Genomic DNA, 24258 nt, shown 5'->3' on the forward strand with positions numbered 1-24258 from the left:
TTTCTAATTCTGATTTGTTCTTTCATTTCCTGTATCACTTTTATTGAGATATAATTCACATACCATAAAACCTTACTATTTTAAAGTGTACAATTCCAGGGTTGTGCAACTGTGACCACTATTTAATTCTAGAATGTTTTTATCACCCCAAAAAGAAACCTTGTACCCATTAGCATTTACTCTCCATTTCCCTCCATACCCTAGGCAATTACCAATATGTTTTCTGTCTCTACAGATTTGTCTGTTCTTTTTTTTTTGAGACAGAGTCTCAGTAGGTCACCCAGGCTGGAGTGCAGTGGTATGATCTTGGCTTGCTTCAACCTCCACCTCCCAGGTTTAAATGATTCTCATGCCTCAGCCTCCTCAGTAGCTGGAATTACAGGTGTGGGCCACCACGCCCAGCTAATTTTCGTATTTTTAGTAGAGATGGGGTTTCGCCATGTTGGCCATGCTGGTCTTGAACTGCTGACCTCGAGTCATCCACCCGCCTCTGCCTCTCAAAGTGCAGGGATTATAAGTGTGAGTCCCTCTTTTGTTTTTGTGAAATATTTTAAAAATGTGGCTTAACTTTCTGAGATGTTTTCCCTCCCTCTTCTTTTGTGTTTACTGTGTTGTTCTGCTTAGTTTGGATTTTTTAATCAGTAGTTTTTCTTCAGTGAGTTCTTTTTTCTTTGAAGACAACTTTAGGTAGGGCCCAGTTTGCTGTGGTTCCTGGATACCTTATTTTAGGACCTTTTATACTTGTTTTGGAGCATGCCAAACCCCTGCTGATTTCAGCTGCTGTTTTCAATTTGGCCCTCTGAGTTAGGTTATTCTAGAGTTTTCAGGTCAATTATATACCCTTTTGTTTCCTTCTGTTTATTTTGTACAGAGCTGATAATAAGCAGGAATTGTAGTTGTGGGTGGTTTGTCTCTGCCTATATGTATTTTGAGGTTTGTGGGCATATTTCATTACCTAGTTTTGTTGCAGGATTGTTTAAGCCCAGGAGATGGAGGCTGCTGTGAACCATGATTGTGCCACTGCGCTCCAGCCTGGGTGACAGAGGGAAAGCCTCTCAAAAACAAAACCAAAAAAATCCGCGTCAAATTATCACATTATTCAGCAGTTGTATTTCTAGATACATATTCAAGAGAAATGGAAACACATGTCCACAGAAAAACTCATATGTGAATATTCATTGCACTACTCAGACAAAAAGTGGAAACAACCCAAATGTTCATCAACTGATGAAGTGGATAAATAAAACATGCTATGTTCATACAATGGGATATTTTTGGTACTTGAAAAATATGTAATACAGATACGTACTAAAACATGGGTGAACCTTCAAAAGTTCACGCTGCTGAAAGAGGTCACAAAAGGCCACATTTTATATGATTCTATTTATATGAAATGCCCCGAATTGGCAAATCTATAGAGACAGAAAGTAGATTTAGTGGTTGCCTAGGGCTGTGGGAGTTGAGGAAAGTAACAGTTAAGGGTGATGAAAATATTCTTTTTTAGACTGAAAATGTTTTAAAATTAATTGTGGTGATGCTTGCACAACTCTGTATATATGAAGTCACTGAACTGTATACTTTAAAAATATTTTTGTACCAAAACCTCATGCCCAAATGTCAATAATTACATACTTTATTTTTATCTTTTTAATTTTTTAAATTTATTTCTTTTTGAAACAAGTTCTCACGTTGTCATGCAGTCTGGAGTGCAGTGGTACTATCTCAGCTCACTGCAGCCTCACTCTCTCAGGTTCTAGAGATCCTCCCACCTCAGACCCCCGAGTAGATGGGAGTATAGGTGTTCACCGACATGTCTGGCTAATTTTTGTATTTTTTTGTAGAGACAGGATTTTGCCATATTGCTCAGGCTGGTCTCAGATTCCTGAGCTCGGCCACCCTCCTCAGACTCCCAAAGTCCTAGGATTACAGGTGTGAGCCACCTCACCTGGACGGGAATTATATACTTTAAATGGGTGAATTCTATAGCATGTAAATTATATTGCAATAAAACTTTTTAAAAAGAAACTATCAAAAAACCTCTACTGTCCAGGCATGGTGGCTCACGCCTGTAATCCCAGCATTTTGGGAGGCTGAGGTGGGTGGATCACCTGAGTTCAGGAGTTTGAGACCAGTCTGGCCAATATGGTGAAACCCCATCTCTACTAAAAATACAAAAATTAGCCGGGTGTAGTGGTGGGTGCCTGTAATCCCAACTACTCGGGAGGCTGAGGCAGGAGAATTGCTTGGACCCGGGAGGTGGAGGCTGCAGTGAGCCGAGATACTGCCACTGCACTCCAGCCTGGATGACAGAGCGAGACTCCGTCTCAAAAAAATACAAAAAAAAAAAAAAAAAAATTACCTGGGCTTGGTGGCGTGCACTTGTAGTCCCAGCTACTCGGGAGGCTGAGGTGGGAGAATTGCTTGAACCTGGGAGCGGAGGTAGCAGTGAGCTGAGATCGTGCCACTGCACTCCAGCCTGGGTGACAGAATGAGACTCCATCTCAAAAAAACAAACAAAACAAACAAACTCCTACCGCTGTTGCTATCTTCTTAACAATCTTTTCCTTTGCTTTTCACAATTTTGATTTCGGATAGTTTCAGACATGCAACAAAGTTGGAAGAATTTTACAGTAAATGTCCTCATCCCACCACTTAGAGTCTACTGGTAACATTTACTGTACTTGTTTTATTATATATTTGTTCATCTATAAAGCCATCAATTTTTAATTTTTTTATTATTATTATTTTTTGAGACGGAGTTTTGCTCTTGGTTGCCCAGGCTGGAGTGCAATGGCATGATTTCAGCTCACCTTAACCTCCGCCTCCCGGGTTCAAGTGATTCTCCTGCCTCAGCTTCCCAAGTAGCTGGGGTTACAGGCATGCACCACCACACCCAGCTAATTTTGTATTTTTTGTAGAGATGTTGTTTCTCCATGTTGGTCAGGCTGGTCTTGAACTCCCAGCCTCAGGTGATCCGCCCGCCTCAGTCTCCCAAAGTGCTGGGATTACAGGTGTGAGCCACTGCGTGGCCTGGCCTCAATTTTGTTTTTAGCACATCTCAAAGTAAATTGCATCTGTATACTTCTTGCAGAAACTTAAATTGCGGACATCTGTAAATGTAGACTTCTCCCCAAATACTAAGGTTTGCATATTAACCAGAATTCATTGTTTTTTGGATATATTTTTGTATGACATACTCAGGTTTTAAGTGCTCATTTGCTGAGTTTCACCATACACATATATCTTTGTAACTAATGCCTTTATTATGAAATAGACCATTATGTTGGAATGTTTCCTCAGGCTTCCATAACCACTGATGTGCTTTTTGTATTTTTCAGTCCCTAGATTAAGTTTGCCAATTCTGTAACTTCTTGTAAGTGGAATCATGTAGTATGTAGTTTTTTGTGTAAGGCATTTTTTAGTCAGCATAAAATTGAGATTCATTTGTTTGTTTCACATGCCATTTGTTGTTCTTCTGTATTGCTAACTACTGTGCCATTGTAGGTTTGTTGTTATTGATGGACAGTGACTCTTCAGCTTTTTTTTCTATTAGAAGTAAAACATTTTAAACTTCTAACATGTAAGATCTCTGGTTGCTACACATCTCACCGGTATTGATGTTAGCAGTCCTTAAGTTTTGCATGCTCTGGTGGGTGCATTCTATACTTTACTATTCTTTTTTTTTTTTTTTGAGACGGAGTTTCACTCTTTTTGTCCAGGCTGGAGTGCGATGTCCTGATCTCGGCTCACTGCAACCTCTGCCTTCCAGGTTCAAGTGATTCTCCTGCCTCAGCCTCCCAAATAGCTGGGATTACAGGCATGCACCACCACGCCTGGCTAATTTTGTATTTTTGGTAGAGACGGGCTTTCTCCATGTTGGTCAGGCTGGTCTCAAACTCCCGACTTGAGGTGATCCAACCACCTCGGCCTCCCGAAGTGCTGAGTTTACAGGCATGAGCCACCGCACCCAGCCTACTATTCTTTTTTATTGAGATGTAATTTAATAAAGTTACCCCCTTTTCCCTTTTTTTTGGAGAAAGGATACCTATTGCCCAGGCTGGAGTGCAATGGGTTGATCATGGCTCACTGTAGCTTCGACCTCCCAGGCCCAGGTGATCCTCCTGCCTCAGCTTCCTGGGTAGCTGAGACTACAGGTGTGCACCACCATGCCTGGCTAATTTCTTGTATGTTTTGTAGAGATGGGGTTTTGCTGTGTTGTCCAGGCTGGTCTTGAACTCCTGGGCTCAAGCCTTAGCTTCATGATGTGTTGGGACTACAGGCGTGAGCCACTGCACCCAACTAGAAGTCACCCTTTTAACGTGTATAATTCAGTGATTTAAAAAAAAAATTTTTTTTTTTAGTATGTTCATAGAGCTCAGCAGCCATCATCACAACTAAATTTTAGAACGTTTTCATTAATTCTTAAACCCTAAATTAGTGAGTAATCAGGCTGTGAAAAGACATTGAGGAACCTTAAATGTATATTGCCAAGTGAAAGAAGCCAATTTGAAAAATCTGCATACTGTAGGATTCCAACTATATGACATTTTGGAAAAGGCAAAGCTATGCAGACGACCGGGTGCGATGGCTCATGCCTGTAATCTCAGCACTTTGGGAGGCTGAGGCAGGTGAATCACTTGAGGTCAGGAGTTCAAGACCAGCCTGACCAACATGGTGAAATCCCATCTCTACTAAAAAAAAAAAATAAAAACAAAAATACAAAATTAGCCAGGCGTAGGTGGTGCATGCCTGTAATCCCAGCTTCTCAGGAGGCTGAGGCAGGAGAATTGCTTGAACCTGGAAGGTGGAGGTTGCAGTGAGCTGGGATTGCGCCACTGCACTCTCTAGCCTGGGCAACAAGATTGAAACTCCATCTGAAAAAAACCCCCGCCCCCTCCCCCCCCCCCCGAAAAAAACTATGCAGACAGTAAAACAGTCAGTTACCTGGAGTTTGGAGCAGGGAGGGAGGAATAGTTGGAGCACAGGGAAGGATGAATAGTTGGAGCACAGTGAAATTATTCTGTATGTTACTGAAGTGGTGAATACTTATACATTGTTAAAACTCATAAAACACTAATAGGAACTATCATTTATCAGCATTGACTCATTAATTGTAACAAATGTACCATGCTAATGCAAGATGTTAATAGAGGAACTGGGCTGGGAGTGAGGAGGGGATGTATGGGGATTCTTGTTATGTTCATTTCTGTGTAGACCTAAAACATCTAAAAATGTGTATTAATATAAAAGAAAGAGACATGGTTGTGCATGCCTGTACACCCAGCTACTTGGGAGGCTAAGGTGGGAAAATCACCTGAGCCTGGGAGCTCACTGCTGAGGTTGCAGTGAGAGTGAGCCAAGATCGTGCCACTGCACTCCAGTCTGGGCAATAGAGTTAGACCCTGTCTCAAAAACAAACAAACAAACAAACGACAAACTCTGTACTCATTAGGTGTCCTTCCCATCTCTTCTTCTTCCCTTTTGTCATTGGTAGCCACTCGTCTCCTTTCTCTGGATATACCTATTCTGAATATTTCACATAAATTTTTGTTCTTGTTTGACTTTAACCCAGCATAATGTTTTCATGTGTTGTGATATGTATTAGTTCCTCTTATTGTATTCATTCATTTATATTGCTTTATACAGTTGATAGGCATCTGTGTTGTTGCAGCTGCTTGTGAATGTTGATATACCAGTTTTGTGTGTGAACATGTGTTTTCTGTTCTTTTGGCTATATACCTAGAATGGAATTGCTGAATCATATGCTAACTCTTTAACATCTTGAGGAACTGCCAAACACTTTTCCCAAGTGGCTGCACCATTTTCATTTTCTATTACCTGGGAATGTATGAAGGATCCACTGTCTCCACATTTTGCGAGCACTTGTTGTTACCTGTTTTTTGTTATAGCCATCCATTCCACATAAAAGTGGCATGTGATTTAATGTACTGTGTTTTTTGTTTTGTTTTGTTTTTTATAGAGGCAAATTTCTGGAGATGTGCAGTGATCTCTTAGCTAGAGTGGAGCCACCACTTCGTAGTGTTTTGGAACAAACCAGTAAGTATTTTTGTGATTGAATTTGTTTGCGTATCTCAGACTCTTTGGAAATTGTTATTTATTATCTTACTTTTGCAAGCAGTGATAGAAATTTTTATTGTATGGACTAATTCAGTGGTATATATTAAACTTTTTTTCAATCTGTATCTTCCACCTGCCCAAAGTAATCTTTTGAAATGTCTAGGGAAATCTAATAAAAGTTTCTCCAAGAAACTGAATTCAGACTGAAAGTTGGATATAAGCCTCACAATTATTTAATGGTGGTAAAAATTGTCTTTTGCGATGCTGATATGGTAGTCTTATAAGCTTTTCTGTCAGTGAATTCTTCCCTAGCTGGATGAGAGCTACAGCAAAGTGGGAAGGTAGGATAACCACATACTTATTTAACAAGATGCTTTAATTTTGTCTCAGGCTAAAAGGTGACTGTTTGATTTAGGAATATATACTAATTTTCCTAAAATCTTTCTTTGACAAACCATTTACCTGGACTTCACTGTTGTGTTGATTGCTATTTCAGAGTGTTGAGATATACTGTCAGCTTGGCACAGGCTTTCCTCTTTAGTGATGATGGCAAATGGGCTTATTTCCACACTGAGAAAGCCCATTTCTTTAAATAGCCCTTCTCAAGAAGTTATCAATGGTTGTTAGATAAAATGTGACCAGGAAATCAGGTGATATTAAGAAGTATTTTATGAGCAATAGCAGAGCCTTTGATACACACCTTCTTTCTGATACGAAGAAACTGTACCTGTAGTTTATTTTTTTATTTTATTTTTATTTTTTGAGATGGGAGTCTTGCTCTGTCACCCAGGCTGGAGTGCAGTGGTTCAATCTCAGCTCACTGCAACCTCCACCTCCTGGGTTAAAGCAATTCTCCTGCCTCAGCCTCCTGAGTAGCTGGGATTACAGGCATGCGCCACCACATCTGGCTAATTTTTGTATTTTTAGTGGAGACGGGGTTTTACCATGTTGGTCAGGCTGGTTTTGAACTCCTGACCTCAGGTGATCCGCCCACTTCGGCCTCCTAAAGTACTGGGATTACAAGCATGAGCCACCATGCCTGGCCTCTACCTGTGTTTTAATGTGGACTATGTTTATGCCTTGGATTAGAACACTGGAGTAGCTGGATGTGATTCTTCTTTTTTTTCCTTTAATGTCAGGTCAGAGTAACTCAGTGGTTTGAGGCCCTCTTATTTTCCTGATGGCTAGCGTATTTGAATGTTTGGTCTGTTGATGTTTTAACACTTGTTTGTGTGAGATTGTGTGAGAAATTCAGGACCTGTACACTGCAGTACATTTGAGGATTCCTGGCCCTCACCTCCTAAATCCCACTAGCTACCCTTCCCCCATTATTTTGAGAATTAAAACACCTACTTGTTTCCAGATGCCACATGCTTCTGTGAGTGTGGGCATGAGTATATGTGTGTTGTGGAGGTGGGTGAGGGAGTTGGAGGAGTTTTGTTACACATCTGAGTTATTTCATCATGGCAAGATGTTATTGTTCTTTCATTTCATTAAAAAAATCTGTCTAATTCTTTAAAAATAGAGTTAAAGAAAGAAGATATTTATGCAGTGGAGATAGTTGGTGGTGCTACACGAATCCCTGCGGTAAAAGAGAAGATCAGCAAATTTTTCGGTAAAGAACTTAGTACAACATTAAATGCTGATGAAGCTGTCACTCGAGGCTGTGCATTGCAGGTGAATATTCTTTCTTTTATAGGTAACCATTTATAAATCATTGTAACAAGATGGCAGTGGTTTATGTATCTAATAACCTGGGGTTAGCTCAGGGTGATTTCAGGGTGTTGAGATTCCAAAACCTTTGTTTTAAAATAGAGGTGATGTTCCTAAAAGTAGTTGTACTCTATAGCACATAAGATGAATTAATTGACTAGAAACATAGGTAACTCTGAGCCTGAAGTATGACTAGAAGTTTGGCCTGTTACGTATGTCTATATGAAATAGTGTACATCAATTAAATAAGGGTTGGGGTTAATAGAAAAATAAGGAATAGCTAGATTATATAGGTAATTGACATGATAGAAGTTTGTAAAACTGTTCAGACACCATTAAATTACTAATATAAATATTTTAAAAAGACCATTGATTTTCTGAAGTAACTTGTAGGTTTAGTGATATTATCAGTTTATATTCTCTATACTTGTTAAACGGAATTTTTGAAAATTATTATTCTAGTGTGCCATCTTATCGCCTGCTTTCAAAGTCAGAGAATTTTCTATCACTGATGTAGTACCATATCCAATATCTCTCAGGTGGAATTCTCCAGCTGAAGAAGGGTCAAGGTATCATGTTTATTAATCATTTACATATCTAAAGTTAATTGACCATTAGTTCTGAGTAATATGTTGCTTTTCATTTCAGTTTACATAAATCTGTAACATTTTATCATAGTGCATGAAGGAAGTGGTCATTTATTGTAGTCAGAATAAATTTGTGTCCTTAATTAGTTTCTCACACTTGATTCTGCTGAAATCATCAGTGCCTTTTATGTGCAGATTGACGTATATTCCTTTTTTACTGACTTTATAGATAAAGATTCTTGGGAACTCTTATAATCTGGAAATAATACCAATTGAAAAGAGAAAGAAACTAACACTATACAATAATTACAAACCTAGGACACATGGGTAAAAGTGTTAGGAATATCCTGAATTTGTGTTTTTGTCTTTTTCCTCCATTCAGTGACTGTGAAGTCTTTTCCAAAAATCATGCTGCTCCTTTCTCTAAAGTTCTTACATTTTATAGAAAGGAACCTTTCACTCTTGAGGCCTACTACAGCTCTCCTCAGGATTTGCCCTATCCAGATCCTGCTATAGGTAAGTAAAGAGTTGGGAATTAAAAAAGAAAAAAAAAAAAAGCACAGTGGCTCACAACTGTAATCCCAACACTTTGGAAGGCTAAGGTGGGAGGATCACTTGAGCTGAGGAGTTCGAGATCAGCCTGGGCAACATAGTGGGACCCCGTCTCCATTTAAACAACAACAACAAAAAGCTTATCTACTTGGAGAGTTGGCATAGTAGAAAGAACAAGTATGGTATTCTGAAATTTAGGGGCTTTAGATTGCAAAAGAAAACCTCTTCCAGTCTCGTTAGCAGGTTTAGAACCAGCCAAATGGCTGTTATTTAATTGGATCTCCCGTTGTATCGGCAGTTTTTCTTGGTTAGCGCACATTGTAGTTATAACTTATGTATAAGGTGGTGCTATATACTATAAGGAGTTAACGAAATTCAGTTTGGACCCTAACATACAGTTATAAGATGTATATAGAAAATAGCCAGGTGCGGTGGCTCACGCCTGTAATCCCAGCACTTTGGGAGGCCGAGGCGGGCAGGTCAGGAGATCGAGACCAGCCTGGCTAACATGGTGAAACCCCGTCTCTACTAAAAAGATACAAAAAAAAAATTAGCCAGGCGTGGTGGCGGGCGCCTGTAGTCCCAGCTACTTGGGAGGCTGAGGCAGGAGACTGGCGTGAACCCGGTAGGCAGAGCTTGCAGTGAGCTGAGATCACGGCACTGCACTCCAGCCTAGGCGACAGAGTGAGACTCTGTCTCAAAAAAAAAAAAAAAAAAAAAAAAGGATGTATATAGAAAATCATTCGGAGATGGTGATACAATATCAAAACATACTAGGTTTCAGAACCGTGTTATCTAGAGTAGTTATAGACTCTGGGAAACTCTTATCTGGAAATAATACTAGTTGAGAAGAGATAGAAACTAGTTATACTATAAAGACCTAGAATATATGGGTAAAGAAATTAGGAGTATCCTGAATGGCATTTAGAAGCTGTGGAAAGTTAACCTATTCTTTTTTCCCCATCTGTAAATCTGTAAAACCAGGAATAACAATGATAATTCATACTTTGCAGAGTTCTGGGAATGAAGAAAATGTAAATAAAAACCTTGTACAGTCACTGGACCTAGAAATGGCAATTTACTGATAAACAACAAGCAGAGTGGAATCATTTTTTTTTTTCTGTTTTGTTTTTTGAGTAGAGAATGTGAGAAATCTGTTTTAGGAATTAATCTGAAAGTAGCATATAAAGATAAATAGAAATAAGAAATTGGAAGAAAGGAAAGAATCGGGAGATATTTGAGTTCTTAATTGGGGCAGGATAAGATAATAAGAGACTGTGAAAGAAGAAAGAGAAATCTGATGATTTAATAAGATTCTAAAAGGACCGATTTTGCTTATTTTAAGCATCATGTTACTGAGCTATCATTGAAAGTAGACATAATCTAGCAATGTAGGCATATATTCATGCTTGAATTCATCCTCTTAGGTTATGTGTTCTTTTGTCTCTCGTATGTCCCTAGCTCAGTTTTCAGTTCAGAAAGTCACTCCTCAGTCTGATGGCTCCAGTTCAAAAGTGAAAGTCAAAGTTCGAGTAAATGTCCATGGCATTTTCAGTGTGTCCAGTGCATCTTTAGTGGAGGTTCACAAGTCTGAGGAAAATGAGGAGCCAATGGAAACAGATCAGAATGCAAAGGAGGAAGAGGTAATCTATACATTGTATACCATTTGTGATGGCCCAGAGGTGACTTGTCTAGAAATTATAGCAAGCAGACTTGGTGGCAAGGCCAGAGCATTGTGACAGAGCTGCTGAGTGAGAGTGGGTTTGTATGTTTGCCCTTCCCCCAATATAAGTGAACCAGCAGTAGATTTTTATGCAGAATTTGTATAGAAGTGGAACACAAGTTGATTTCTTCTTTCAGATCATACACTTCTCAACTTGAGTTATTCTTGATTCTGGTTATTGAAGAGTGCTCTGAGTCTCAGTTAATTATTTTCAAAAATAGAATTGATTGTACACTCATTTGTTGGAATTATGCACTGGGTCTTGTCTTCATTGTGCATCAGAATCAAAGCTTTACAAAACTACAAATTACCTATGATTCCAGCACTTTGGGAGGCTGAGGCAGGAAGATTGCTTGAGCCCAGAAGTTTGAGGCCAGCCTGGGCAACAAAGTGAGACCCTCATCTCTACAAAAAGTTAAAAAAAAAAACAAAAAAACAAAAAAAAAAACTAGCCAGGTGTGGTGGCACACACCTGTGGTCCCACCTACATGGGAGGCTGAGGCAGGAGGATTGCGTGAGCCTAGGAGGTCAAGGCTGCAGTGAGTCCTGTTTGCGCCACTGCACTCTAGCCTGTGTGTCAGAGTGTGACCCTGCCTCAAGGAAAACAAAACTACAAATGCTTGGGTTTCATCCCCACAGATTTTACTGAAGTTGGTCTGGGCTGAGACCCAGGTAGCAGTAGTTTTAAAAGCCTCTCAGGTCATTCTAATATGTTGCAGGCATTGAGAAGCCACTGGTTCAGGCTCTCCACAAACCTTCTTTCATTGTTATTTTTAGGCTTTGTAATTTTAATGTGTTCACCTCCCCGAGCACGTGCAGTGGTCATACTTTTGAGGATGAAGAGAGGCTGACTTAGGAACTATTTAAAAAAGTTGGAACTTTTGAGAGAAAATACCTTTGAGGAAGCCTGGAGAAGCTTATGCTCTCTTCAGGTTGTATTTTGTAGATTGTATTAAATGATGCCACATTGTGAACTGTGAGTACTTAATGGTGTACAAAGCAGTTCCACAGTTATTCTTGTGTATGTAAGGGTAGGGCAGGGCAAGTGTTATCCTCATTGTACAGATGTATTAACTAAGATCCAGAGCGGAAAACTTCTGTGTCCTAGGTAATGTGGCCTACCTGGAATTTTAGCATAGGCCTTCTGATTGCTGGTAATTCAGCAGAAGTTACATAACTATGTGACTTTGTCAATGTGTAATGAAGGTTGTTTAGTCTTCCTAATGGCAGGATTTAATTTGACCTGTTTTTCAGAAGATGCAAGTGGACCAGGAGGAACCACATGTTGAAGAGCAACAGCAGCAGACACCAGCAGAAAATAAGGCAGAGTCTGAAGAAATGGAGGTATGCGTTGGGTGGTTTTTTTTTTTTTTTTTTTTGAGACAGAGTTTCACTCTGTTGCCCAGGCTGGAGTGCAGTGACATGATCTCGGCTTGCTGCATCCTCCACCTCCCGGGTTCAAGTGATTCTCCTACCTCAGCCTGCTGAGTAGCTGGGATTACAGATGCCCACCACCACGGCAGCTATTTTTTTTTTTTTTTTTTTAGTAGAGTTAGGGTTTCACTATGTTGGCTAGGCAGGTCTCGAACTTCTGACCTCAGGTGATCCACCTGCCTTGTCCTCCCAAAGTGCTAGTATTACAGGCATGAGCCACCATGCCCGGCTGAGTTGTGTTTTAGAGTATGCACTGCAGTCTTTTTAAAGTACATGGTTTTGGCTGAGGGGCAGTGTCTTGAAAGATAGTTATACTAGAAACTCTTAATTTATTTGAACAATTTTTTTAGCAAGATTTTGTAGTGATTTGTAATGTGCTATTTGCAAGATGGCCTTTAAACTCTCTCCTGGTTGATACATGGGAAGAAAGCACTCAGGAATCCTAGTTTTACTAGGCTAGTGATTTATTTATGCTAGTTTCTGAATGGCTTATACTAAGTCTTTCTACCCATAATTTAATTCATTACTGATAAACAATAATGAAACTGAAAAAATTTTCAAAATCATCAATGATCCATGCCTTTTACTTTTTAATCTTTTTATTTTTTTGAGACAGACTCTAGCTCTGTCGCCCAGGCTGGAGTACAGTGGCATGATCTCGGCTCACTGCAGCCCCCCGCCTTCCAGGTTCAAGCAATTCTTATGCCTCAGCCTCCTGGGTAGCTGGGACTACAGGCGTGCACCATCACGCCCAAATAATTTTTGTATTTTTAGTAGAGACAGGGTTTCTCCATGTTGGCCAGGCTGGTGTCGAACTCCTGACCTCAAGTGATCCTCCCACTTCAGCACCCTGGGATTACAGGCATGAGCCACTGCGTCCAGCCAAAATAACAACTTTTAATAAAAAGGCATGGGGCCTGGTTCGGTGGTTCATGCTTGTAATCCCAGCACTTTGAGAGGCCGAGGTGGGTGGATCACTTGGGGTCAGGAGTGAGACCAGCCTGGCCAACATGGTGAAACCCCATCTCTACTAAAAATACAAAATTTATCCCAGTGGGGTGGTACACGCCGGTAGCCCCAGCCACCCAGGAGGCTGAGGCATGAGAATTGTTTAAACCTGGGAGATGGAGGTTATGTGAGCTGAGATTGTGCCACTGCACTCCAATTTGGGCGACAGAGCAAGACTCCATCTTAAAAAGTTATTTTAAATAATGGAATAATGGATTTAAATATATTTTGTGATTAATGTAAATAATGTATTTATTTCAAAAAGAGTAGTAACATTTTTGAATCCTTTACAACCTATTCTTTAATTTTGAGTTGTCATGTTTAAATTTTTTTATCATTGAAAATATCTTTTATTTATAAAATTACAATGTATAATCTCACCATCTTAGGAGTTTCTAATTTTAAAAAGTTTCTAATTTTTACAAATTTCTAATTTAAAAGTGGCATTTAAAAAAGTTGGACAGAACCTTAAAGTGGCTTAAGTTTGTTATATATTTTCATGTCAATTAACAAAATTTAATTGCTTTTCTTTAGCTGTGCAAGTAATATTAAAAAAGAAAATGGACAGGAAATGGTGCTTACAGATTCTTTAGTTGGGTCAGGCCTTTTTCAAGATGGAAGACCCTTTATGTTGTTGGGTGGGATGGGGGCAGCAGTAGCAGAGACAAGGACTTGTTCTCCTATATGTTTGTGGAAGGTGGGTGAAGAGAAGGGAGAAGTGACGGCTGCTTCCCCAATGCCCTTGAGCTGTGGGAGGGGGTTTTAGAGGTATTAGTTATCTAGGCTTCCTTGGGATGGCTCAGAAACTAAAGTGCCTTCTGCATAGCATTGCTTCTAAAGGCAAATGAAATAGAAATGATAGATAAATTTCAGCAGCCGACTTAAGTTAGTTATAGGAGGTGGGAAATGACATTAAGATTTTGCTTTATCATAGAACAAATTGAATTCCAGATGAATTCTAAAGTTGAAAGTTGAAAAAGCTTGAAGTGAATATTTTTCTAATCTGTGGATGAGGAAGGGCTTTCAGAGTATGAAAGCAACATAAGTAATCTCAAAGGAAAAGATGGATAGATTTGACAGTCAAAACTTATATATAGACAAATAATACAGTTAGAAAAAACTAGAAGAGTCGCTGTGGCTCACACCTGTAATCCAGCACTTTGGGAGGCTGAGGCAGCGGATCACCTAAGGTCAGGAGTTCGAGACCAGCCTAGCCAACATGGTGAAACCCCATCTCTACTAAAAATACAAAAATTAGCTGGGCAGGCACCTGTAATCCCAGCTACTCAGGAGGCAGAGGTTGCAGTGAGCTCAGATCGTGCCATTGCACTCCAGCCTGGGCTACAGAGCGAGACTCCATCTCAAAAAAACAAACAAAAAAAACTAGAAGAGTCAGTTGTTTGTGGGGGAAAGAAACACTGCAATCCTAAGAGAAGAGTGGATAAAATATTACTAGGCAGTTTGAGGAAATAGTTACATATGGCTTGTAAGTGTCTGAAAAAGGTTAAAAGAAACTCATACTGAATAACAGTGAGATGATGTTAAATGAATTCTCATTTGTGGACAGGGTGCAGTGGAATGAGTTTTTTTCTTGTGAGAATGTAAATAGTTACAGACATTATAGAAATCAAATTACCAATATGTTACTACTGATCCATAGATATTTCATACCCTCCTCCTCACTAACTTCATTTGAATGTCTATATGTTTAAATAAAGGTAGAAAAATTTTTAATAGTAATTATATATTGATATGGGATTGTAGGAGATATGTATTTTATAAAATTTACCATCTTAACTGCTTTTAAGTGTACCGTTCAGCAGTGTTAAGTAGATAGACATTGTGGTGTAACCAATCTTCAGAACTTCATCTTGAAAAACTGAAACTCTATACCCATTAAATAACTTTCCATTATTCCCCTCCCCCATCCCCTGACAGCCACTATTCTGCTTCCATTTTTATGAATCTGACTGCTCTAGATACCTCATCGTATTTACTTATTTTTTATTTTCTAGATGTTATGGTAGTCCTAAGTTACTTAGATCATCATCAAAAGAGAACGAAGTAAAAAAAGCAAAAACCGTTTTCCAACATGACTCATTTTGAAGTTTAAGGTAGTCTGTATATGTGTTTGTTCTTAATGATTTCTATTGTTTTAGACCTCTCAAGCTGGATCCAAGGATAAAAAAATGGACCAACCACCCCAAGCCAAGAAGGCAAAAGTGAAGACCAGTACCGTGGACCTGCCAATCGAGAATCAGCTGTTATGGCAGATAGACAGAGAGATGCTCAACTTGTACATTGAAAATGAGGTTGTTATTTAAAGTCTATTGGAACAATGAGCTAACAAATTAATGTTACCATAGTATTCAGACTCTGTGTCTAGTGACTTTTTGCATTTTCGATTGTTTGGACTTAGAGAAAATAAATTAGACTTTTGTGTGGTATTGTAAGGGCAAGTTGAAGCAATAGATCCCATGTTATGTCAGTTCTTTTACGGTGGTACTAAGATGTCTGTATTGCTAGAAGCTCTGTTATGAAAATTTTGACATATAATGTCTTTGGTGTAGGGGAGGTATTGTTCATTTTTGAATACGTGGGTATATTTGTTCACTAGAGATTGGGATATTTGAGGTTGGTGGTCATGGAAGTTATTCAGTAGGAGAAATCGTATGGCATTAATGGTGGCAGTATTTTGCTTATTCCTTTCTGTTGCCAGTCAGTATGTAAATATGGTAACTCTTACTGAGTGATGCAAGGTTTCGGATTTGTGAGCACATTTATTGAATTAATTTTTGTCTATGAGGTTTCTTACCAGGTTTCCACTGGATCTTAGAATAGTTTTGTCTTATGGAAACTTCAGCATTTATACTGCGTGAATGAATTTGATTTTTCTTATCTCATAATAATACAGCAGAGGATATCACTTAGTGACATTGAACCAATAGTTTTTTAAATTTCTCTTGTCTTAAATTCTTTAATTTTGCTTTTGAGTGTCTACACCTTGATATTTCTATTGTTCTTTTTTTTTAATCCCACCCACAAAACTCTTTTTGATATTCAAAGTCTGTCAAGGATTAGTCTTCCCACTTGCCTTTGTTAAGTGACTTGCAGAACTAAAAGGATTTGGGGAAGAAAGAGTCTCTACTTTTATAATTATATTGGTATTTAAGAGGAAATTAGTTGTCCTAATGTCTGATTTATACATAATATTTATTCTCAGGGTAAGATGATCATGCAGGATAAACTGGAGAAGGAGCGGAATGATGCTAAGAACGCAGTGGAGGAATATGTGTATGAAATGAGAGACAAGCTTAGTGGTGAATATGAGAAGTTTGTGAGTGAAGATGTAAGTCTGCCACAATATGCCTAACTATTGTGTGTCTTCTGTGAACATCTTTAAGTGGGTTAGAAGGGAAGTGTGCAGCTATATGTGTATAGTAGAATTATTAAAAATGGAGTTTTTCTGGGTGGGGGCAAAATTTTATACTTTTTTATATATTTCTCTATTAGTACAGTGTTTAGTAAGGTTTGGTCTTTGTGCATCACGTTCACAAATCACTTTTGACACATTCGGATATTGTTATTTATCTTGTATCTTTCTTTTCTTTCTTTCTTTTTTTTTTTTTGAGACTGAGTTTTGCTCTTGTTGCTCCGGCTGGAGTGCAATGGCGTGATCTCGGCTCACTGCAACCTCCGCCTCCCAGGTTCAAGCAGTTCTCCTCCCCCAGCCTCCCGAATAGCTGAGATTACAGGCATGTGCCACCACGCCTGGCTAATTTTTGTATTTTTAGTAGAGATGGGATTTCTCCATGTTGATCAGGCTGGTCTCTAACTCCTGACCTCAGGTGATCTGCCCGCCTTGGCCTCCCAAAGTGCTGGGATTACAGGTGTGAGCCACTGCGCCCGGCCTGTATTTTTCTTTAAATTGTTAAAGCTCACTTTTTCCTGTTTATTGTAACTCAGAATTTTTAGTTTTTTTTTTTTTTAAACAATTTGAATAGCTCTTGGGTACAGGTGGTTTTTGGTTACATGGATGAATTATATAGTGGTGAATTCTGAGATTTTGGTGCACCTGTCATCCACGTCCTGTACATCATACCTAAGATGGTAGTTTTTTTATCCCACACCCCACTTCTGTCCTCCCGCTTTTGAGTCTCCAAAGTCCATTATATTTCTGCGTATGCTCCATAGCTTAGCTCCTACTTATAAGGGAAAACATAGCAGAATTTGGTTTTCCATTCCCAAGTTACTTCACTTAGAATAATGGCCTCTAGCTCCATCCAGTTGCTGCAAAAGACATTATTTTGCTACTTTTTATGACTCAGTAGTATTCCATGGTGTGTATATACCACGTTTTCTTTATTTTATTTTTATTTTTTATTTATTTATTTTTGAGACGGAGTCTCGCTCTGTCGCCCAGGCTGGAGTGCGGTGACGCGATCTTGGCTCACTGCAGCCTCTGCCTCTCAGGTTCACGCCATTCTCCTGCCTCAGCCTCCCGAGTAGCCGGGAGTACAGGTGCCTGCTACCACGCCTGGCTAATTTTTTTTTTTTTTTATTTTTTTTAGTAGAGATGGGGTTTCACCGTGTTAGCCAGGATGGCCTCGATCTCCTGACTTCGTGATCCACCTGCCTCGGCCTCCCAGAGTGCTGGGATTACAGGCGTGAGCCACCGTGCCCGGTCTACCATGTTTTCTTTATTTACTCATTGGTTGATGGGTACTTAGTTGTTTTTATTTTTTTATTTTTTTGAGATGGAGTTTCGGTCTTATTGCCCAGGCTGGAGTACAGTGGTACGATCTTGGCTCACTGCAACCTCCGCCTCCCTGGTTCAAGTGATTCTCCTGCCTCAGCCTCCCTAGTAGCTGGGACTACAGGCATGCTCCACCATGCCTGGCTAATTTTTGTATTTTTAGTAGAGACGGGGTTTCACCATGTTGGCCAGGCTAGTCTGTCCTTACCTCAGGTGATCCACCTGCCTCAGCCTCCCAAAGTGCTGGGATTACAGGCATGAGCCACTGTTCCCGGCTGCACTTGCTTTTACATGCAGTTTTTATTCTGAAATTTTTTAACTTACCGAAAGCCCTCCACGGCAGGGAGAATAATATAATAAAACTCCCCATACCTATCAAGTAGACCAACATTTGCCATCCTTGTTTTCTGTATCTCCCATCTCCTTACTCCCCCTGTATCTTATCTTATTTTTTTTGAAATGGAGTCTTGCTCTGTTGCCCAGGCTGGAGTGCAGTGGCCCCATCTTGGGTCACTGCAACCTCCGCCTCCTGAGTTCAAGCAGTTCCCCTGCTTCAGCCTTTGTAGTAGCTGGGATTACAGGTGTCTGCCATCAAGCCCGGGTAATTTTTTTTGTATTTTTAGTGGAGACGGGGTTTCACCATGTTGGCCAGGCTGTTCTTGAACTCCTGACCTCAGGTGATCCACCTGCCTCAGCTTCCCAAAGTGCTGGGATTACAAGTGTGAGCCGCTGCACCTGGCTGCCCTCTGTATTTTAAAGCAAATTTCAGATACATCATTATATCCTATGCCTCTGACTGTATTGGGGATGTAATTTTTGATTGACCTAATTATAATATGTTCTTTATCATTAGGATCGTAACAGTTTTACTTTGAAACTGGAAGATACTGAAAATTGGTTGTATGAGGATGGAGAAGACCAGCCAAAGCAAGTTTATGTTGATAAGTTGGCTGAATTAAAAGTAAGTGACTCTTGAGAGCAGAGGTATCCAGAACCCTTGTTGAAGCTTCCTCTGAGGAGCTCAAATTTGGGAGGAATTCTCAAGTAAAGACAGACTGAAAATGATGTTTGATGAACTAAAATAAACCCTTTATGACTTAGGCTCATTATCATTCTCACTTTTAGAACCTTGTAATAACAAAATGATTTTTCTGAAAATTGACTTTAGGTTTGTAATGTTTCACTGAATTGGATGTTTAGTGTGTTCTTGGTGTCAAGAGATAAAATGACTGCAAGACTTAGTACCTGCCCTAAAGGCACAGGGAATGCAGCTGGAGCAGGGCTGTTTCTGTTTATGTAGTTTGGATTCTTGATAAAAGCAAAGCATCTGGTGGTTTATTTTTTATTATTTTATTTATTTATTATTTATTTATTCATTTATTTATTTTTAAATACACAGTCTTGCTCTGTTGCCCAGGCTGGAGTGCAGTGGCGCAGTCTCGGCTCACTGCAACCTCTGCCTCCTGGGTTCCGGGGATTCTCATGCTTCAGCCTCCAGAGTAGCTGGGATTACAGGCGCGTGCCACCATGCCTAGCTAATTTTTGTATTTTTAGTAGAGACAGGGTTTCTTTTCACCATGTTGGCCAGGCTGGTCTTGAACTCCTGACTTCAAGTGATCTGCATGCCTTGGCCTCCCAAAGTGCTGGAATTATAGGTGTGAGCCACCATGCCTAGCCAAAGCACCTGGTTTTGTATTTAAAGCATCTGATCTTTTTTTTTTTTTTTTTGAGACGGAGCCTTGCTCTGTTGCCCAGGCTGGAGTGCAGTGGCGTGACCTCGGCTCACTGCAAGCTCCGCCTTCCGGGTTCACGCCATTCTCCTGCCTCAGCCTCCCAAGCGCGGTGGCTCACGCCTGTAATCCCAGCACTTTGGGAGGCCTAGGCAGGCGGATCACGAGGTCGGAGATCGAGACCAAGGTGAAACCCTGTCTCTACTAAAAATACAAAAATTAGCCGAGCGTGGTGGTGGGTGCCTGTAGTCCCAGCATCTGATCTTTTAACATTAGGATTAAAAATGCAAAGAATTACATAAAATTGAGGCCTTTTGTTCAGAAAAGGTTGCAGATGCACAAGAATGAACTTTTTACATTTCTCTTTAAATTTAGCTCTGGATTACTTGGTTTCTTGTGGAACTGGGCCATTTTGAGTCTCACTCTTGTCAGTTGGGCTGGAGTTCAGTGGTGTTATCATGGCCTGCTGCAGCCTCGACCTCCCATGCTCAAGTGGTCCTTCTGCCTTAGTCTCCCAAGTAGCTAGGACTACAGCTGTGTGCCATCACGCCTGGCTGTTTTAATTTTTTTTATAGGGAAAGGGTCTCCCTGTGTTGCCCAGACTGGTATGGGTACTCCTGGACTCAAGCAGTTCTCCTGCCTTGGTCTCCCAAAGTGCTGGGATTACAGGCATGAGCCACTGAACCTGACCAAGCACATCTTAATATCACTGTTGTATTAAGTTTTCAAGTTCCAGTTATTTCATAAATGATTTTTTTGTTTGAATCAGTATCCATATAGGGCTCATAGATTTTATTGATGTCGCTTATAACTGTGTCTATAGTTCTTCTTCCGTTATTTCCCCATGTCGCCCCACCCTTTCCTTATTTAGTTTATGAGGAAATTGGATCATTGGTCCTGTAGGATTTTCCTCTAGTTGGATTTTGCTGATTTTCACCTCCCTGGTGGTATTTAACATTATTTGTTAAATTGATGGTTACATTTAGAGGCTCCATCAGATTCAGGTGTTTAAGATTTTAAATTAAAACATTTTTTATTTTTGGCAAGTATACGTTATATTTAGTACTGTGTATCTCTGTTAGGAGGCACCTAATTTTTGGTGGTCTCCCTGCTGTGTTTTGAGGGCTCAGGTGACAAATTGAAGCGATTCCAGATGGATCAGTGTTGAGGTATAGTTTCATTCCCCTCCTGAAGTAGCTTCATATTTCCAAAGGCCTGGAGAAATATATTTAACTTCTTATATATAGCACACGGAGATTAAATGTACTTTATCACTAGTTTTAGTGGAATCAGTACTCTGGATCATTGAACTGCCATATGAAGACTGTGTATTCTTCTGTCAAGAATCTAGGTCAACCTATTAAGATACGTTTCCAGGAATCTGAAGAACGACCAAAATTATTTGAAGAACTAGGGAAACAGATCCAACAGTATATGAAAGTAATCAGCTCTTTCAAAAACAAGGTAACTTTTTTCTTTGTCCTACTCTTATTTTAGTAAAGCTGACTTTTTTTTTTTTTTTTTTTTTTTTTTTGAGACGGAGTCTTGCTCTGTTTCCCAGGCTGGAGTACAGTGGCACAATCTCGGCTCAGTGCAACCTCCACCTCCTGGGTTTAAGCAATTCTCCTGCCTCAGCTTCCCGAGTAGCTGGGATTACAGGCGTGCACTACCACGCCCAGCTTATTTTTGTATTTTTAGTAGAGATGGAGTTTTGCCATGTTGGCCAGGCTGGTCTCGAACTCCTGACCTCAAGTGATCCACCTGCCTTGGCCTCCCAAAGTGCTGGCTGGTATTACAGGCGTGAGCCACTGCTCCTGGCCGTAAAGTTAACTTCTGAGGCATTTACATAGCATTTTTTTCTCTTGTTCTCATTAACTTGTTTAATAGCACTTTTTATTTTGGATATTAATGTGTAATGTTTTATAGCGTCTTAATAAGAACCATAGGATTTGCTGTATCTCTTTAATAGGTGGAATCTGGAATTGAACAGTGTTGTTCAGTTTCCTTTTCGTTAGTGTTCGACTTAACATGCGCTATCCTGGTCTTTCTAACACCTGAGGCCAGTAATTATCCACACGGTACCTTTATAAGGTAGGGGGTGGTATCAACATTTATAGATAAATTCCAACTTATTGAAGCCTCACTTTCCTTAAGCAACATTCAGGGTCACTAAATTGGGAGAACTGTCATTTGGCCAGAAGTCTGACTCCAAAGTTCAGACTTTGGAGTATAAAGTTCCTCCATTATACCCCAGGTTCTTGACATATTGTTAGTGTAAGAAACTTTGAATGATAAATTGAGCTTTTGTGGGTTTTTGTTTGTTTGTTTTTGTGTTTTGACAAGTTCTCACTTTGTCACCCAGGCTGGGGTGCAGTGGTGAAATCTCGGCTCACTGCAGCCTCAGTCTCTCTGACTCAAGCAGTTCTCCTGCCTCAGCTACTTTCTAAGTAGCTGGGACTATAGGCACGTACCACCACACCCAACTAGGGTTGTCTTTTTTTTTTTTTTTTTTTTTTTGAGATGGCATTTCACTATGTTACCCAGGCTGGTCTTGAACTCCTTAGCTCAAATGATCCACCCACCTCGACCTCCCAAAGTGCTAGGATTATAGGCATTAGCCATCAGGCCCCGCCTTTTTTTTTTTTTTTTCCTTCTTCTTTTTTGTGAGACAGGGTCTCAGTCTGTTGCCCATGCTCTAGTGCAGTGGTGTGATTGTAGTTCACTGCATCCTCAACCTCCTGGGCTCAAGTGACTGTCCTGCCTCAGCCTCCTGAGTAGCTGGGACTATAGGCACATGGCCCTCATGCCTGGCTAATTTTTGTATTTTTTGTGGAGATGGGCTCATTGTGTTGTCCAGGTCTTGAAGTCATGAACTTAAGCGATCCTCCTGCCTCAGCCTCCCAAAGTGCTAAGATTACGAGCGTGAGCCACCATGCCTAGCCCGAAAGGCCTTCTTCTTTTTTTTTTTTGAGACATAGTCTCGCTCTGTTGCCCAGGCTGGAGTGCAGTGGTGTGATCTCAGCTCACTGCAAGCTCCGCCTCCTGGGTTCACGTCAAAGGCCTTCTTTTAAAAATAGCATTCATTATAGTTTTGATTCCGAATTAGCATGCTGAAACTTCAGCTCTCATATCTAATGTAATTTTTTTGCATTGTGAAATTATCTTCCTAAGATTTTGTATAAATCGGGTGCTGCTGTTTATCTTATCTTTTAATTGATACCTTATGAATTTTCTTGACCTTTAAAATTTAAATCTATCCTGAGTGTATTCAAAAATTGTGGTTAGGTTTCTTTTGAATAATTCTGTTCAGATTGTGAGGCTAAATATGCTTTATTTTTTGAAAGATTATAAGTTTTTGAAAAATGGCAGAAACTAGACAGTAGTTGTGGGGAGGGAGGGTATCACCCTTTTAGCACTTGTCTGACTGTCTCCTGGTTGCAGGAGGACCAGTATGATCATTTGGATGCTGCTGACATGACAAAGGTAGAAAAAAGCACAAATGAAGCAATGGAGTGGATGAATAACAAGCTAAATCTGCAGAACAAGCAGAGTTTGACCATGGATCCAGTTGTCAAGTCAAAAGAGATTGAAGCTAAAATTAAGGTAATTTAAGACTTTTTTTTAATAGTCTTTTCTTGACAGCCTTATTATTAATAGTCCTCAAGTGACACTTAGGAGGGAACTTTATTATAGTGTTTTAGCTTCTAGGTTGAGGATTGGGTGGTGGGAGAGGGTGGATTTGGGTTTAGCATGGCTTGTAAAATTTGTTAATTTTATAAGAAACCACAGTTTTCTGTCTTACCCATTCCAGGAGCTGACAAGTATTTGTAGCCCTATAATTTCAAAGCCCAAACCCAAAGTGGAACCTCCAAAAGAGGAACAAAAAAATGCAGAGCAGAATGGACCAGTGGATGGACAAGGAGACAACCCAGGCCCCCAGGCTGCTGAGCAGGGTACAGACACAGCTGTGCCTTCGGATTCAGACAAGAAGCTTCCTGAAATGGACATTGATTGATTCCAACACTTGTTTCTATTAAAACAGACTATTATAAAGCTTTAAGTTGTCAACTTTGTTCTAAATATCAACTAGCGCAAGTGAATACTGAAGATTTCTTAGTCAGTTTTTAGGGGATTTTCGGGGAGGGGAAATAGGTAATGTATGGAGCATTTTGACTTCTAAATAGTTAGATACAGAAATTAAGTGCATTGTGTCTTTTTCATAATGGTACTATTTAGAAGCCCAGTTAGTCTTACTGAGCTTATGCTTCACTCCTTTATGTTTAACCATGTGTCTACAAGAATAAGTTTGTTTTGGAAAGTTGAGCTATAGCTACAGCTCTAGCTATCCAGCAGACTTTTCATTATGACTTACATGGCAGGAGCTCTAATTATGCTTTAAAAATCTGTTGTGGAGATTGCTTTAAAGGCTCCCTGCCTGGTGTGGGGATGGGGTCCCCCTCTTTGTGAGGGCTGGAGCATGGCACGGCATGGATTAACACGGCAGAGGAACAAAGGTGTGCTCTGAGCTTCATATTTCACCTTCACCCTCACCTGTGTTCTCTTCCCTCTCTCCCAATAAAAGGGCTCCCATTATAAATGCCATGTACTTTTCTTGGGAAAATAGACCCCCTTGCCTAGAGTAAGTTGTTAACTGAGGGCTTTAAACCTGGAGGCTCT

General features: G+C 40.0%; 1 protein-coding gene across 1 annotated transcript in view; it reads left to right on the forward strand.

The window, feature by feature from the left end:
• HSPA4 (heat shock protein family A (Hsp70) member 4) overlaps positions 1-23634 on the forward strand; it is a 56481-nt gene extending 32847 nt beyond the window's left edge. Inside the window, exons 8-19 of the mRNA XM_019027990.4 lie at positions 5981-6057; positions 7604-7755; positions 8254-8360; positions 8761-8894; positions 10392-10573; positions 11908-11997; positions 15255-15407; positions 16319-16444; positions 18705-18812; positions 20926-21045; positions 23023-23184; positions 23393-23634. Of these exons, the coding sequence (XP_018883535.2) occupies positions 5981-6057; positions 7604-7755; positions 8254-8360; positions 8761-8894; positions 10392-10573; positions 11908-11997; positions 15255-15407; positions 16319-16444; positions 18705-18812; positions 20926-21045; positions 23023-23184; positions 23393-23596 (1615 nt within the window). The 3' untranslated portion in view covers positions 23597-23634. The remainder of the gene's footprint in view (positions 1-5980; positions 6058-7603; positions 7756-8253; positions 8361-8760; positions 8895-10391; positions 10574-11907; positions 11998-15254; positions 15408-16318; positions 16445-18704; positions 18813-20925; positions 21046-23022; positions 23185-23392) is intronic.
• Positions 23635-24258: the final 624 nt, after the last annotated feature.

Source organism: Gorilla gorilla, chromosome 4, assembly GCF_029281585.2.
Source record: "Gorilla gorilla gorilla isolate KB3781 chromosome 4, NHGRI_mGorGor1-v2.1_pri, whole genome shotgun sequence".
NCBI classification, from domain to species: domain Eukaryota; kingdom Metazoa; phylum Chordata; class Mammalia; order Primates; family Hominidae; genus Gorilla; species Gorilla gorilla.